General features: G+C 45.1%; 1 protein-coding gene across 2 annotated transcripts in view; it reads right to left on the bottom strand.

Annotated features, from left to right (window-relative positions):
- The window catches only part of LOC126545491 (neural cell adhesion molecule 2-like), a 613,769-nt gene that overhangs the window by 310,843 nt on the left and 284,425 nt on the right, over positions 1-18,501 (bottom strand). For both annotated transcript variants that reach the window (XM_050193381.2, XM_055061846.2), the window contains exons 10-13: positions 11,682-11,810; positions 8,345-8,378; positions 7,601-7,695; positions 6,189-6,243 (exon numbers count right to left, since the gene is read on the bottom strand). In XM_050193381.2, coding sequence (XP_050049338.1) covers positions 6,224-6,243; positions 7,601-7,695; positions 8,345-8,378; positions 11,682-11,810 — 278 coding nt within the window. In that variant the 3' untranslated portion in view covers positions 6,189-6,223. The remainder of the gene's footprint in view (positions 1-6,188; positions 6,244-7,600; positions 7,696-8,344; positions 8,379-11,681; positions 11,811-18,501) is intronic.

Genomic DNA, 18,501 nt, shown 5'->3' with positions numbered 1-18,501 from the left:
TGGTGCTCCGCGTTGATGCAGCAGCCGTTTTCACGGAACATGGCGTGTCGCTTGGTGCGGCTTTTTGCTGCGCTCTTCGCTAGCGATACACTCGCCACCTAAGTGTAGCGGAAGCCTGTATGTGTGTTCAGTGACCCCGAATCATACGCTTTGGAACCGCGAATTCTTTCCGGAAATGCGGGCAGTCCTTCGATGAGGCTTCGTGGGAACTACGGCAATTAGGGCACTTCAGGACCCTCGCGCGGCACGTGTCTTCTGAATGAGATTCAGCGCACCGCGGGCACACGACCTTATTCACACAGACGCTCATTACGTGGCCAATTTTGACGCACTTGTGACACTGTGGGGCTTCGGTATCTATGGTCGAACTGGATGACGGACATGGCCACTTTGATGTGGGAGGGAAGGCAAGTCTCTCTCAAACACATGGTTTACGCAGTGTGTGGGATGAAGAAAAACACATGGAGCTGATTGGGTACGTATTCCGCTAATTCACATTCCAAATTGGGCAGCACGTTACCTTATACGCCACGAATGACGTTGCGAATACCCTGATATGATGAGCACGTTTTGTTTTTCTCCCCATACTGCGATAAATGACGCACAGCGGCGAAAAAAGGGAGGAAGGGGCTGCATTGGTATTAAGGTATATTTTTCAAGTACGAAGGGAGTCGTTCTGAGAACAGCAATGGAATACCTCCACATGACTTCGTTGAAGAAGTTGAATAGACATGATTAGGGCACCGAGACTTGGGCTTTGGCATATTTACCCTTGTTAAGTTGCGGTCAGTACGAATAAAAACGAAAGAAAAGGCAAAGCTTGTGAGTTTGTTTCAGCAACATTATTCCACCGCGAGAATGCCTGTGGCAAAACATTTTTGTTTGCCTTTGTACATCACACTGGTGCGCTTGACTAAGCGCTTGAGTGCGTTTGAGCGGAAAAGTCGGTCGTTGTCTGTTGCCCGGGTTCGGCTCAACCTTCGAAGGCCCTGCTGCCGGGTTGAGCCTACTGAATGCACTCAAATTAAGCTAAGCACTCTATAGCTAACCTCTGGAGCGGCCTACTCAATGACCCCACGAGAGGGTAGTGTGCGCCATGAAATGTCGCGTGACGTCGAGTACACACACAGTGCTCTCCGAGAAAGGGCGCCTTAGAACGCAGAGCCGGTGAGGCATCGACCTGACGGAAACAGACAACATCCACACCACTATCGTAGTCGTGTCGTCGTCATGCCATGACATACCCTCAAGTCTTACCTTATGGGGCAGAAAAACAAATCTTTTCCCACAGCCTCCACTGCGCATCTAGGTCATGGCACTCTTGCATGTGCCGTTTGGAGCCAGACTCGTTAAGTACTAAGATATTGCACAACTTCCGAGTTTGCAGCGTGCGCATCAGAAATTCAGGGAGTAGCAGCGTCTGTGTATGTGTTTCGGTAGCAGGCAGTACGCTCATGCAGCCTAGCTGGTGTGCGATGCAGAAGTAATTTCCAGCGTTTCTATCGCAAAGACAGCTCTTTCCTGCCATCCGACTTATCCGCCGGCTGTCGCCAGCATAATTCTGTCGCACATACGGGACGACCCGTACATTCACTTCCTCACTGAATAATATTCATCAACGTAACAGTCGATGCTTGTTACTATAAAAAAAAAAGAAACAGAAATAAATGAGCCCACGCAAGGTTTCGCCCACCGTCTGCAAGCGGTTCCATAAACATTATGCGAGTGACTGCACGGCTTCGAGGTCCATGGCGTACTCAGGGAGCGAAGAATTGGCGGCCGCAGTCACTATCCCCATCGTCTACGTGTTTCTCACTTTCTCCGGTCGTCGAGTGCTCAGTTAAAAGTAATACCGCTTTTCTGCTGGAGTCACGAACGTCGTAACTCTGTCGAGTTGCGTCAATTACCCTTGTTAACGAGTCGAAGGACAAGTAGCGTGCATACACGCGAAGTGCTTGCGGCGTGCGTTTGTTGCGACGGTCGAGCGGAAAATGGCGCAAGTTCGCACAGTGACGCGTTAAGTGTCGCGGCTTTCCAAAGTGCGTGGCATGTTACGGAGTGTAAGGACCACGAAAACTGCACTTTGCTTAAGCAGCCGCGAACCACTCTTGCGTGCTCTGTCCAGTGTTTTGTTTATACGCCCTTCTCCGCCGTTTATACTAGCAAGTGCGCAGCTGCATCAGGCTGCCTTCTGTTGCCTAACTGACGGTGAAAGCCTCCATTGCCTTGTTTCCTTGCACAATAGGAAAGGGCATGTGCACAAGCGCATTGGTTACAAAAAAGTGACAATAGTGTGGCGATGCCTTTCTGGTCGAGCGTGACGCTCGACGAGAAAGGCATCGAGAGGCAGAAAGGCATTAGAGAGCGCGTGGAACGCGCTCTCTAATGCGCTACATGCAGCGAGAGAAGGTGGACTGATCAACCAGTCTGCAGTGTCGACATGCGGTGATTCAGGGCCGGGATAATGCAACTTCTTGTCGCACTTCGTCAGTGGTTAGAGTCATGCTCCGCCCACACGTGCTCACCGGGATCGGCCGGACGTGAGCGGCGGATGATAAGAAAGGAACAGATTCGAGCAAAAAGAATCCTTAAAATGTACCGACCAGGACATCTTTTAGGGCCTCGCATTGGCGACATTGGTTATTGATGACACTATTATCGGCACTGTAATTGAGTTAAATACATAATAAATATGCAGTGCCCTTTCACTAACTTTGCCCAAAATGCTATGGAAGCTGCGCAAATGTGGCCTGCACAGATGCTTTATTCTCCTTAACAGGCACACTGTGCACCGAAAATTACGGTCAGAAAGTGTAAACCGAACAACCATTTATTAATTAAATTTTCAACATTGCTTTCAGCTTGTACTTTTGTCTGACAAATATATAAAAAATGTCGTATCCTGCGGCAAATTCATTTTGTTTGCTTTTCTAGGAAGCTCGTCTTCATATCACAATTTGACCCTTAGTGCGAGGGACTCAGCGTAAAGACGCTCGCTCGAGTGTCGCAACTTGTCGGACAGTCTTGTCTTGTTCTCGCATAGGGAAAGTGACAGCGAAACTGTTATCAGGTTGTTATCTGCTGCAAATTATTATCAACTCCGACCTGTTATCAGACTGGCACTTAGTGCTAGACGAGGTTCACACTGCGTGGCGCGACTTAGCGCCAACAGCCTCGGACTGCGAAACTACCCGTACTGTGTAGTAACGTTAGGTCAGAGGTCATTGAAGACAATCACTGCAGAAATTTTATTTTTTAAGATCAACTTGCCTTCGGGTATGATTTTTTAAAAGTTTTCATTGTAAACGTACACTACAAGAGTGCGAAAATTTGTCAGTTAAGTATTGGATTTTAGTTAATTGTGTGCATTGTGTTTGTGATTTTTTACGCAAAGTATGTCCGCTAAAGAGCCTAGAAACATCTGGGCATGGTGTGTATTTGAGCTCACATATGTTGGATATTTAGCGTAAGTTTAACTTTGAAGGCATGGTCAATTTGAGCCTTTTATCCTTCTGATAAAACATTGCGTGGTTTCATTTGCAGAAGCTTGGGCCCCGCTAGTGGTTTAGTACATTTCAAGAACATATATCTAACAAATTATCTCAACTGCAAAGCAAAAGAAGCGAGGTGTTGCCAAAGTGTTACCTTATCATACGTGTAAAGACAAATGGAATTTATTATACCAAGGACAGAAGAATTCCCAGAGGACCCATCTCACGACGACTGTCGACGTTAACGCAATCAGCATTCGGGAAACGCAGGGGCACGTCGCATTGCCGCCGTCGAAGCGCGTCGTGTATAAGCCGCGTAGTGTAGCCGGGCTCCTGTTTCGCGCCTTCCCGTGGACACGCTGCGCCGTCTAGCAGCGCGCGCGTGACACCCCCGTAGCCACCAGGATGGCACCGGTGGCGCGCCGGTGCACGCTAGCGTTATAGTTTATGAAAGTAACACTACTGATCGAACTAAAAAAAAACGTAGTGAATTCTTATTAACGAGCCCGCTTGCTCCTTGAATACGCGGTGATCCCGTGCAACAAAGTGTGTCCAATGGCACTGCTTTTTTTTTTCTTATCTGCATTTTTCCCAGCAAATACGAAAAGATAACTGCGACATCCACGCTCTTTTTGCATTGATAGAAATCCTGTGAACTTTTCCTCTGCCGAACAATCTTCCTAAGGTGAGCGGTGTTCTTTCGCTAAAAGCAATGGTGCTGCTTGGCACGCTAAAAGCAACGGGGCAGAGAAAGCTTGACGCATAGTGTAATGGCTCGCCAAAAGCAGCCGTGCTTCAGTGGAATGACAATGGTACGTTGGACAGTGCAGTCTCAAAGACGCTTGTTGCGGAGTAAAGGTTCCCCGTTTTGACCCTTGTATATGTGAAGGACACTATCTGAATGACAGGCTCTTTTTTTTTTCTCTTTCCTCTGCAAGCAGGTGGGCATGGTGTCCCTTTTGGGAAACAATTGCTAGTCCGTTTTCTTTCTCCTTTTGGTGTTTTTATGTGATTTTTATATTTACGTGATGTTATTTTTACGTGATTAATAATAATAATGATAGGCTACGCGAACATGCGCACTCGAGGATGAAAGGAACTTTGGGCATTCACTTGGCATCGTGCTGTCGAAAATTTCGGCGTTCTCTACTTTTAGATCGCTCTAGTGTATTTCAAGATATATTATACATGCAATACGAGGACAAGTGAAATATATGAAACTATACATTATCCATGCAGCAAGAGGCACAGTCAGTGTCATTAAGTAAGTCAGTGAGTGTCATTATTACAGCGAAGCTGTCTATGGCTAGGCTCTGCGCATTCTTGTTCTGCGTCAACAAAAACTATCATAATGAGCAATGGTTTATAAACCCCTAGCAAGCAAAAACCAACCGGCCCAAGCTTTCGCTTCCTTTTTGATCTAGTGGTGACAGCTACTCTTTTTCATATAGCGGGAGTAAAAATGGTGCAAGACTAGAAGAAATGGTAACTGCTTGGAAAAACAAGCACGAAGATAGCTAAGAAGAAATTTACCTAAGTAATACATACTATACTGGCGCAATTTCACCTGCTTCACGGAACGTACAAAAGGATTGATTCTTCATAAAGTGGACCCTTGTCTTAAACACCCCACGGACCTCGAGTCATCCAGAAGGGCTGAAACACTAATTCATCGACTACGCCTTGGTGCAGCGTACATGAAATATTTCCTGCGCCATATCAAATATGTGTCCTCCAAGGTTTGCTCCCATGGCCACGATATAATGAGGACATTCACCATCTGCTCTTCTAGTGCCTCGTCCAAGCTACGCACAGATGGTATATAGAGCGAGAAATTCACGAATCCGCATCGGCTTTTGTCACTCGCCAAGCCATTGGGCCCATTGTAACATAAACAGCAGAGTGGATATCAGTGCACATACTTGGACGTTTTTTTACGACGTCTGTATACAGGTACTACGTGCTGCACTAATTTGTTTTAAGTAATGTTTTATGCAGTTAGTCAGATTGATCCGGACAAGGTGCGCAGTACTCGGTAGCGTTGTGCATAGCCGCACACCGCCTTTCCCTTTAATATTTTTGAACGAGTATTACCTCAACGCACACCCACACACATACACACTCGCACGAACACGCACGCACACATGCATGCATGCAAGCTTTTACATATCGGACCGCACTGGAACCTCATACACCTTTTTAGCTCTTTGTAACTAAACGTATATAACGCAGCCAATTCTCTCCTATCATATATATAGTGTAGGCTTCTGTACGAGTCGGACTCCATCGGGACTTTCTTTACGCTCCTTAGTTATAATTGATTAAGATAAATTCTGGAGTTTTATGTACCAACATCGCGATCTCATTATGAGGCACGCCATAGTGGCGGGTTTCGGATTAATTTTGACCATCTGTGGTTCTTTATACCATGTACCCTATGCACGGCACACGAGCGTTTTTGCATTCCGCCCTCATTTGCCCCTAGTGCTCTCCACGCTTAATTTTCTTCACTTATGATGCCTATTTTTATCTTATCATTTATTCCTGCTTTGTGAAATGAAGTAGCCGGCATGCACCATTGTGGGGCTTCTCAACCTCCCTCTATCACTTTCACTTACAAAAATAAGAGATGAAATGAAGAAGAAGAAGGTGATGATGATGAAGGGAACCGAAAATAATGCTGTTAAGTGTTCTTACCTGCCCCCATGACTTCACGAGGCGCGGCATCATGATCATACGTCCACTGTGTCTTCTAGAAGAAAGAGAAAACATGCAAATATAAGTGGTTAGCCTTGTAACACAGCCGAAAAGAATTACAAAGTAATGAATAAGATTACACCAAATATGTCTCAAAGTTTACGACTGAAATCTGTCCAGTTCGTTAAAATTTATGGGGGTAAAACTCCTTCAACTTTTATTGCTGGGAGTCCCAATTTTCCAAGACCAAATGAGCTTCTTTAAAGTCAGGGATGACTTACAGGCGTCTGCTGACAGCGACTTTAAGCAGTTTGTTTCCTTGTTTGCGTGCTTGCATGTGTGCGTGCGTGTGCGTGTTCGTGCGAGTGTGTATGTGTGTGGGTGTAAATAATTATGTTTACATATAGTTCCTTATGCCCTCTAACTACATTTATATATTCTTTTACATTTAGACGGCATAGCTCGTGCGTAGCTATGCCACCACCGACGGCATAGCTCGTCGGTGGTGGTGTTCATATATGCGGAGCGTCATGCGAGAATGCCGCAATTCTATAACTATGTCTGCGTTTCAATATTGTGGCGTCCGAGTCTCTCGGCAAGGTTATTTGCTTCGCATATGTACCTGTCGGCACAGTCGGAGCAAGGCGCGCGATAGAACAATACTGGAAAGGGCAAATAAGATTGCAGGAAAAAAAAAGAAGAAATAGAGAAAACGTGTTCTCAACCGCTTAAAAGCCACTGTCTTTAAATATGTCTGCCATAGGCACTGATAGATCGAGAATCTGAGCCGACAGCCGAGGGAGAATTTACCTGACCATATTCTGGACAACTTGCACGGGTAATTTTCTTTCGTGATTAATAAAGAGCAACTGCAGCAACAATTTCGGTTATATGATCCTTGAAGGAAACAAATGCGTAACTTCTGGGGTCAGACCTTCTCATTTTGACACACACGCTTTGCTTGATGCTGGCACAACTAAAGACGCGCCGGATATCGCCTCGAATCGCGGTTTTTCTCGCGAAAGAAGAACAAACCGCTCTATTTTTCTCGGCGCACAGAAAAATTACTAAAGCTGACTCTCACACATACAGGAATCTGCCACTGGGACAGAGGGCTGGCGTTGAGAAACTATACACGGAAGTAAAGAAGCGCCACGAAGCGGAACAGGAACAAACACCGACCCTTTCTCTGGGATTATCGAGCCCGTATATAAAGAGAGGAAGGGACTAAATCTAAAGTGCGCTCACTAGACTCTCTCCCCTCGATCTAAAATGACCGTCACTTTCTGGCGTCAACTTTTGCTGCGTGAGGTATAATAAAAGGTATAAGTGATTGCCATTCCCTCGGCCGGCTGTCGACACGTGAAAAACAGCAGCGAAGGTCAACAGAGTTCTACGAAAGCGCTACGTACTTCTCTTGTCCAGGACCATAATTTCGTCTTTCGTGGAGATGACGCTGCTCCGGCTGCGGCTCACGGGCACTGTCTGAGCCATTTGGCCACACCAACTGCAAGTTCAGTACGACACTGCATTTTTCTTGCCCGAAGAACAACAACTAGACTGTTCGGTAGCGGCTGTGCAGATAGGCTCAAGATTGTTACCATGGCGAGTGTCAGTTAAGAAACATTGTCACAATAACCTTGACTGAGGTATTTTTTAATAGCTGTCGTCCGGAAGGAGTTAGCTTGAGAGACGCAAGAAAAATTTTGCCAAGGGGTTCAAAGATACTCCGCATGAAATCACTGATCTATGTTTAAATTCGAGACGTAGTAATGCTGTGTGCATCAGGCGTGTTGATAAAGGTGACATCACACGCTAAAGCTGGCACCGAAATTCACGCAAACTACAAACAAATACTTTTCTTTTAACACAGCTTCTGCCTCTTCTTTTGTTTCTTCGTTTTCCTATAGTGCTGCGTCTGTAGTTTGGTGAATAATCTCGCAAAATGATTGCAGTTTAGTTTACAGTCTACGCAAATTCACAGCTAATCAACTTGAAAACGGTTTTGACCTACGTAGTGCTATACGGCAACACATATGCATGTTAACGTTGGGGCTACTCTTTCTAATGCAAGCCTAGAAAGTAAGCATATATATTTAACCTAACTCAACCTAACATTTTAAATTGCAAAAGCATGCTACCCAAAATTGACTTACGGCTCTTGAACTTCAGTAGTGGTCTTGTTCGTTCCTGTAAAAAAAAAAGAGAGAGAAAATAAAGGTGGAACGAGTGAATAAATTACATTGAAAAGTAAGAAGCGGTAATGCTGCTTCTTAAAAGCAACACAGCATAGCCAGTGGCAGGAACAATATAGAAATTTTCGTGTCTGCACAAAACTGCAATAAAGTATGTCGTATGCATGGCCTAATCTTTGAGCTCTCCTATAATAAAGACGTTCATCTCAAGCGACTAGTCTTTTACACAAAAATACTATTCAACAAGCTGTACTGCAGAAGGGCCTCAGATGAGAAAAATTATTGCGCGTGAAGAAGGGAGCTTATGTGTCACTTTATCTGCAAATAAAGTCATTGAAGACATGTAAATTTTATGATCCCAGACGGGGATGCAGCCTCCTGTCATAGCAGCTTCCACAATTCAATGCCATCATTTTCTTTCTATGTACCCAATAAGATCAAAACAGAAACAAAGCGTCCTTTTCAAAGCAAGCAGCCTGCTGGCTCCGCTAACCGAACAAAGGTGTACAATTTTGGTCGTCATAATGAAACATATCTGGGAGAAAACGCAATCTCCACAGCGGCGCACGACGAAAGAACAGTGGCTCGCGCAAGGCAACAAACATTAGGCGCACCGATATTGCCTCGCCGCAAGTATTGCCTAAAGGGTACGAGCTAGGACGGGTTTCTTCGCAGCAACCGCCAATTTCGCAAGCCTTGTCCTTTCGCAGCCAGACGCGATTTCACACTAAGAGCGTTGTTGTTTTTTTTTCAACTTCCCGCACACTTGCGCATGGAAGTCGATATATAGCGCCACCACCGCCGCTACAGAGGTGTACTGCAGGTGTGCCGGTGCAGGGAGCGGCCTAAAACCGGCACGGAGAAACTAGTCGGGGGAAAATAGGACTCGCAGACGTTCCCGGAGCGCCGCCAGCCTTAAGTGCGCGTTTCTTGCCAGCTGTCGCCCGAACGTCGCCACATCCCGGGCAAGCTATTCGGAACACGTGCTTTTTCAGTTAGGCTTTCATAAGCACTGGCAACGCGCGGGCGAAAGTGAAGCGAACGAAATCAAACGCACCCCCTCCATGCTTCAATCCTGAAAGACGACTGCGCGGTTAGCTGCGTCTGAATGCTCATTAAACGACGGCGGCTGCCTCGCATGGGGACTGCATTGTGAGCCGAGTCTTGGTGGAGCTACACGCACCGAGCACAATCGAACGCAGAACTGAGCACGGCGGGCCCTTTTGACGCGGCGTTGTTACTGCGCCTCGTTCCTTGCCGGCAGCACAGTTGCAAAGAAAGACGCCGCGGCACGGGCTCGAAACGCTTTCAATACAACAAACTTGCTAGTTCCAAAAAGACGGAATTGTGCAAGGTTAAGGACATTCGGGGCGCACCGTTTACATTTCATTTTTCGTCGGCTCACATGAAACTGACGAGTTTAATCTTTCCTTTCATAATAGGTAAGAGCCGGGCTGATTTCTTATCAAGAGCTGACTTTTGCTCAAATCGTGGAGCATTAATAGAGAAGGCTGGGAACAGAAGACGGCTGTGCTTCGAAAACATTGCTCCCTTAGTTTTCTCTATCAGATCTTTATTTGTGCCAAGTGTACGTTTGAATTTTGCTTTTTTGACTACCAGCTTCGAAATATTACACGTGCCAGTTCCATTATTACATGCTACGACTTAACAACGCTTTATATACTTTCGGCCTACTCCGGCAGAGCGTTTCGAGATGTTAAACTTGAAAAAACGAAATATATCTCGGGACGCCTAACCACTTCTTATGAATTGTGAATGTGAAAGCATGAATGCGCGCCGTTGAGCAGTCCTTCGATTTATGAGCTCCTCGCGGGCAAGCGAGTGCGTTGAGACACTTGGCGAACGCATCCTAGATAGCACAAGGCCGGTGCATTTCGATCCGTGACGTCATGTTACCTTGCCCGACTGCCATAGAATCTAATGGAGACGCTTCCTAGTTAGCCACGGTGATTTTAATGTCACAGCTTTCGTCACGCCGGGCCTGGCAATGAAAATTTCGGTCCAACTAGCATATGTCATAAAACAGAGTGCAGAGGCCTGCTAGCTAGGAGGCGCTCGTTTGGTACAGTGAGTAAAACGCTCGGCTTCCGAGCGTGCAGTCGTATGTTCGAAACTCACTACCGCCCACGTTTTTCCTTTCGAATTTATTCTGCTTTTTTATATTTTAATTTCTTTACAGCGATTACCGAGGCGAAGTTAAAACGCAAGCGAGAGCTGGCGCGGACCAGAAACGCGCGGGTAACACTGGCTTTCGAGAGCGAAGGTGACGTGGCTTCACGGCGATGCCCTCAAGCAACACCTGGCGCAGCAGCAGGTGTGTACCTTTCGCCCGCTCTGCTCCGTCGAAACGCGCACGCGACGCGTCGTCGCAGTCAATCGGCGTCCTATTGGCGTCGCAGCCAATGGGAATTTACGTGCCGTTTCGTTGCTACAGACGACGGCTTTTTCGCGCAATGGGTCATTTGATGCTTTCGCATCAAAAAGAAAGACACACATTGAAGCGAGCGCTTATGTGCCTCGTGAACCGAGACTCCTGAGTAGATTTTGTGTAAATTTCTGGAAATATATGTGACAAGCAATACTTGGAGAGCCGATTAACATTTCGACATTGTTAGGCAACGGTTGACAATGACAGCACCTGCAATTGAACATGATATTAGAGGCGATCACGAAATCATGCTACACTAGGTACGTTACTTCTGTACAACTCTCTCGACGCTTGATAATTGCGAAAAGATTACTTATTGGCGGAAAAATGTGCAGTTGGAAGCCGACTTTGGATTTTCTGTCTACACTACAGCTCGAGCACTGGCATGAATGACGTCACTGCGTTCGTGTTATACATTTCGCAATCTCTCCGCCAATTCGGGCGCATTTTCTGCCAACTGCAAAACAAGGCCACCGAATTTGTCAAGTTATATCTTCTTTTACTTTCCAACGCAGCACACGTAGTTCTTATTTTATAGCAGATTGCGATTAACTAGCCATAGTCATTGTTACGTCAAAGTCAAGTGCTTCGGGAATTTAAAACGGCTCGCCATTGTCATGCACGTGAAATACCCAGCTTTAGCAAGACGTGTTCTCTCTGTAGTTTGGGACGTTTAATTCACCAGTCCGGTTTAACGTCCTAGTTGTTTCTATTGCCTATTTATCAGGACATCAAAGCTGATGTAAAAACAATGGGTTATAACGACGTAGGCTAAAGAAATAGTGACGATATTTGAGAACTGCGTTCGCCGGAAACAACAATTTGTCAGCATTGAAGCAGTGCTCGTACCTTCGGTAGTGTTGTGCTGCATTCGTCGACGGAACCAAATCAGCAGTACTATGGCGACGGTAATTAGGACTAGAAACAGGACGAGGAGAAGCCAGTGCAGGATCGAAAATCCCAGGGTCCAAGTGGGAACTGCAAAGATAACGAGACAGGAATTGCACACGCATGAGTACTCTCAAAAGTTCTTAGCCGATCTTTCAACCAACAAAGGCCCCCATGACAACATCAGTATAATTCCGACAACTTGTCATGGCGGGAATCTCCTCCTAGTGCAGCTATTGTTTAGTCTTCTCTTTCTTTTTTGATCTGAAAGGTAATGATCATGTGCCTGAATGGTAAGGCAGACGAAAATAGTTAAATCGTACAGGCGCTACCTCTTCTTGCCAAGGAAGTTCATCATAAGCGTACCGAGGTAGCAAACGCAGCCCTACATCAGGACGACATTGCAGAAGAAGCGACACCCTACCTAATTTGTCCTGTTACCTGCATTCTATTTCCTAACTCAATGTGAATAGACGACTCACTAAACTTCATGTTACATTGTAATCTATGATAACGTACGTACAGGTTAGATCCCGGCGTGGAGGTCTAAGCGAAAGGCAGGTCGCGACCGCTAACAGACTGGCGCTAATCTTCGTCTATTCTGAAGCCGCTTTGGAACAGTTGACTGTTCTCTCGACATCCACCACTTAGTTTCCTTTGGCGTCCAGTTTAAAAAATACTTGCTGTCATTAGCGCTAAACTTCTCCAAAGGAAAACAACACCCTTGACTCACGCACATGGATGCGAACGTGGGTGCAAACAGGCAAACAAAAAATAATAATGCAACGTTTGCAATGTTCCCGCCGAAACTGTTTCAAAAGATGGCACATATATTTGAGCAGAAGATTTCAGCCTTTAAGAGTCATAGTTTCATTGGCGTATGTTTCCTTGAACTGCTTCTTTGGACTGAATTTCTTGAACGTGAGTACCATGCTAGGTGTGCCGTTAGGCAAAGCTTTCTTTTTTTAACGCATACGCTAACGAAAGAGAGCTTGGCCCCCCACCGGCTACTCCTCTTCGCTGAGCGAGCAAAACTAAAAATACGAATACACCGAGACAGCCAAATATCATAAACATTTGTGAAGTTCCGCACAAAAGTAAAGGGAGCCACTGAAACTAGTAAAAAAAAAAAAAAAAAAAAAAACTAAGAGACACACACTTTCTTAACCACAAAAGAGTTCGAAAACACGTACATAAGTTGACATTTTTTGCAGATGAGGCTACTGACAAATCTAGACATATCTACATAAAAAAACTAAAAAAGCACGAAATAAGTTCTCCAGGTTTCATTAAAGAATGCGTTTCTCGCTCACACACCACCTTATATTGGTGCGCTGCAGCCGATCAAATATGCTGATTAAGAGTTCACTGGATTTTTTTTTATTTGACGCAAGAACTGCTGCCAATTATAATATATTTCACTAGCTCTACGGCAGAGTGTGTTGTAAGAAGACCTTCTAAGACAGACACTTTCCAATATCTCCGCCAGCACTGTTATATCTATCTTGTCCTTTGCTCTATTGATAACCGCGGACCTCACTTACACAAAACATCAAGGCAGCCACAACTCTTCACCGCGGCCGACGTGAGATATTCATATGTAGTTGTTTCCTGAACAATTTATTCACCCCTAAAAGCAGCATCCAAACTTTTTAAAAGTGTTCCTGAAGCTGTTCTCGACGTCACATCACTTTTTATTGATTTGCTTTGCATCGTCACAGTGAGGACGTCGACAGAGAACAAGAATTGTGGGCTTTATTGTAGGGCTGCCACGCAGATTTTCATTGCGCAGTTTTTGAAAAGAATGCTAAAAAGACTAGGACTTGTGTTTGCAAAGCACCTCTTAAATTTCTCAAGATCTCTTGCGAGATGATCGCCGCGGCAGCAGCCAATCGCGGGCACTACTTGGGTAAAATAAATTTTTTTGAAAGGCCCGTACTCAAAGCAGCTTATCGGCCCTCCCTCACAAAAGTTCTGGTACGTGGCTCCGGTCGGCGATTGCCTGCAGTTATCACGTCGATCGCTACTCTGAGTGGCGGGCGCCCCAATGCCGACCAATCATGGAGCGCTGTTATGCTGCGAATTGCAGCTCTGATGGGCCCGTGAAGAGTTGTGCTCGCAAGAGTAAGAAATTATAAACTTTGCAGAATAAGACGCAAGGCAGTGGTTTTCTAGAGAAGGGAAACGTGTGAACGTGAGTCATTACGTCCGACGCTTCATGCCAGCTTTCTGTTGCCTCTGCGAAGAGCACCGTGCCCAAACTCGGGCCGGCTAGAGAGAGGCGCTCGCGCGATCGCTTCACTTTTGAGGCGGTTGTGGCCGCATCACGCGTTTTGTGATGTAGGCATCATGTCTCATGACGGCCAGCACATTGTGCAGTCCACTGATGGGTAGTCCCGTGTCGTTACTTACAGTTTTTCCGTCTTTTATGCAACATCGGATAAGACGAAAACGTAGTTGTTTTGACATAGGTCTTATTTCATGTCTTGAATGAACTCAACGGCTGGAAGACTTATACCACGTGCAGTATGAAGCTTTTCAAAAAATGTGTGAAAAAAACAAACACATGTATTGCGAGCAGAGTGAGACTGTTTGTTGTCGCTAACATCACTCTACGTAAGCGGAACAACATAAAGGAGCAAAAGAAATTTTACTCGGTCCGCGTATATTACGCTTTGTCTGATAACCCCAGATATAAAGATTTCTGCATATTCCTCGCGTTCACCAACAGCCGGTTAGTTAGAGCGGTTCAGTGTAGAGCTTACACCGAGGCACAGTTTCTTGTCAGTGCAATGCCATTGTCAGTGTAGATGGCTGTTGCAAACATGACTGCACTGAGCGCTCACATTTGGAACAGCAAGCCAAGTGTGATGCTCGCGCGGAATCCTATGTTGTACGACTATGCCCAGTGAAGAAATGCCTTCTTGTACTGTCAACAACCAGCAAAGTACGATAATGTGAAGCCAGTTCACTTGGAACTTGTGCGCCGTGCAATGGCATGTTGGGAAAATTTCCGCTTGTAGTTGGGACATACAAAGAGGAGTATGCTGCTCGCATCTCTTTCACTACACTATATAGGCATTCAACTCTTGGCCGTGCAAGTCAGGATCTTTTCAATATATTGCACTTCATACGCTGCTGGCTTTGTGTAGAGTCCTATATACACTCTTAGGAGAAACAGTTCACTTATATTCAATTCGAAACAACCTGAAGATTTGTTCTGATTGGTACACAAAAGGTGGCCGATGGGGCGTGTTGAGCAGAAATATATCACTGAAAGATTAAATTGCGGGCCTTATTTCATTCAATGTTTAAGCTACTATGTGGGCTCAAATGCTGGAGACGTGTTTTTCTGCCATGTGCCACGCATAGAGAAGGCTCCCACGTACAAAATAACAACAGCGTAAGTCAATTTTGCAAGCGCTATATATGCCTTTTGCTCAGCTTTTTTTTTTAATCCAGTGAGCGCGTAGCTATTTGGTGTTCGAGGGGCAGGGAGTTTTTTGGTTACATTTATTTGCACCATATTGTCGAACAATCCCATCGAACAAAATCTGACTTGGAAGAGATCACCTGTTTTGCGAAGGTGTACCTACGAGAAACCAGAGTGCGCACCACATCGTAGAAATGAGTAAACGTTTCTATCTTTCCGACAGCGGCGGCGATTCTAGTTTTTTTTATTGAAATGAAAATAAAAGAAAGAGACGTAGCCACCTTATAAAACGCCAATGTATGAAAGCCTCTAACCCTACAGCTAGAATAGAACTGGCAGAACTTTCTAAGTTAATCAACAAGCGTAAGACAGCGGACATAAGGAACTATAATATGGATAGAATTGAACAGGCTCTCAGGAACGGAGGAAGCCTAACAGCAGTGAAGAAGAAACTAGGAATAGGCAAGAATCAGATGTGTGCGTTAAGAGACAAAGCCGGTAATATCGTTACTAATATGGATGAGATAGTTCAAGTGGCTGAAGAGTTTTACAGAGATTTATACAGTACCAGTAACACCCACGACGATAAGGTGAGAGAGAATAGTCTAGAGGAACTTGAAATCCCACATGTAACACCGGAAGAGGTGAAGAACGCCTTGGGAGCTATGCAAAGGGGGAAGGCAGCTGGGGAGGATCAGGTAACAGCAGATTTGTTGAAGGATGGTGGGAACACTGTCCTAGAAAGATTGGCCGCCCTATATACACAATGCCTCATGACCTCGAACGTACCGGAATTTTGGAAGAATGCTAACATAATCCTAATCCATAAGAAAGGGGACGCCAAAGACTTGAAAAATTATAGACCGATCAGCTTACTGTTCGTTGCCTACAAAGTATTTACTAAGGTAATCGCAAATAGAATCAGGAATACCTTAGACTTCTGTCAACCAAAGGACCAGGCAGGATTCCGTAAAGGCTACTCAACAATAGACCATATTCACACTATCAATTAGGTGATAGAAAAATGTGCGGAATATAACCAACCCTTATATATAGCCTTCATTGATTACGAAAAAGCATTTGATTTAGTCGAAACCTCAGCAGTCATGAAGGCACTACGGAATCAGGGTGTAGATGAGCCATATGTAAAGATACTGGAAGATGTCTATAGCGGTTCCACAGCCACCGTAATCCTCCACAAAGAAAGCAACAAAATCCCAATAAAGAAAGGCGTCAGACAGGGAGATACGATATCTCCAATGCTATTCACAGCGTGTTTACAGGAGGTATTCAGAGACCTGGAGGGGGAAGAATTGGGGATAAAAGTTGATGGAGAATACCTTAGCAACTTGCGATTCGCTGATGATATTGCCTTGCTTAGTAACTCAGGAGACCAATTGCAATGCATGCTTACTGACCTGGAGAGGCAAAGCAGAAGGGTGGGTCTGAAAATTAATCTACAGAAAACTAAAGTAATGTTTAACAGTCTCAGAAGAGAACAGCAGTTTACGATAGGTAGCGAGGCACTGGAAGTGGTAAGGGAATACATTTACTTAGGGCAGGTAGTGATCACGGATCCGGATCATGAGACTGAAATAACCAGAAGAATAAGAATGGGCTGGGGTGCGTTTGGCAGGCATTCTCAAATCATGAACAGCAGGTTGCTACTATCCCTCAAGAGGAAAGTGTATAACAGCTGTGTCTTACCAGCACTCACCTACGGGGCAGAAACCTAGAGGCTTACGAAAAGGGTTCTGCTGAAATTGAGGACGACGCAACGAGCTATGGAAAGAAGAATGATAGGTGTAACGTTAAGGGATAAGAAAAGAGCAGATTGGGTGAGGGAACAAACGCGGGTAAATGACATCTTAGTTGAAATCAAGAAAATGAAATGGGCATGGGCCGGACATGTAATGAGGAGGGAAGATAACCGATGGTCATTAAGGGTTACGGACTGGATTCCAAGGGAAGGGAAGCGTAGTAGGGGGCGGCAGAAAGTTAGGTGGGCGGATGACATTAAGACGTTTGCAGGGACAACATGGCCACAATTAGTACATGACCGGGGTAGTTGGAGAAATATGGGAGATGCCTTTGCCCTGCAGTGGGCGTAACTAGGCTGATGATGATGATGATGATGATGATGATGATGATGATGATGATTATACTCCTTTCCGCATAGCTCCTCCGTAAGCAAGCTTTCTGCTGACGGTTTCGCTTTTCCCTCATGATCAGCTCGCTTTAGTTCTGTTGACCAACTAGTTATTCGTTTGGATGTTTTGTAACACAGTCAACATGATGTGAGCAGAATGCCTTCACTATGTTCAGTTGAAAACCAATCTGTATAATGCCGAACATAAGTCCAAACATGCTCGGCGCTTGTTTCGCTTTACCCGAAATAAACACTGATGTGTACAGATTCTTCACAGCTCTGGGCAACGAGAAACGACACAGACGCAGAAAGGTACCATCGCGAATCCCCTCGAAAAAAACTATATGGCATATTGGCGATTGCATGAATGGGGTTTCCTCAAAGTATCTTTGTCGAAAAAATGGTTTTGGTGACATAAGCGCTCTTTGAAGTTTCAGCAAACAAACATAAGTTTTGGTTGTAGGCAAATTTTTAAAAAATCAAGTCGGAAAATAAGTAAAATGACAAATCGTATTTCATAATATTCCAATGGCGTTTTTTTATTGAAATGAAAATAAAGAAAGTGACGTAGTCACTTTGTAATGGTGACGGCTACTCTTTTTTGCATAGCGGAAACAACACTATAAAAATTATATGTAAGAAAATGAAAAGAAACCACGTCACAGGGTCAGAAATCCACAGCACAGAGTCTTGTACACCCATGAACATATCGATATAAAAGACAAATGCAAGTTGCACCCCAATGAGTTTGTAAACAAAGTCACAAACACACACAAGCGGCAGTGATGTAGACTGTGATGAGCATATAAACAGATGAAGAATTACACAGTTATTCATATGGCGAGCCATTATACTATGTTGTAAGCTACTTCTGTACTACCAGCGGTTCTATCGAAAGGACAGCGCTCACCTCTGGAAGGTTGCTCGCAATAGGAAACGCCCGCAGAATTGCTTTTAACGCAACAAAGAGCATAGACATCATCATGTGCTGTTGAGGTGATTTGAGACGTCTTTCCTTGGCTGTCTTTCTTGCTTGGTTTGTCTTTCATCTCCTGTAAACCAATAACCATCATCGCATATGTTTTCTTGCGCTCTGCTAATTGTAACTGAGGAGCTGCTATGACTGGGTTGACAGCATCTAAGTTCGGAGGAGGCAAGCCTTGCTTCGGTGTCCGACCACGTAATATTTCTTGTCGCCT

This window comes from Dermacentor andersoni, chromosome 1 (assembly GCF_023375885.2).
Source record: "Dermacentor andersoni chromosome 1, qqDerAnde1_hic_scaffold, whole genome shotgun sequence".
Lineage (NCBI taxonomy): Eukaryota > Metazoa > Arthropoda > Arachnida > Ixodida > Ixodidae > Dermacentor > Dermacentor andersoni.
This window is presented reverse-complemented; position numbering and strand designations above follow the sequence as displayed.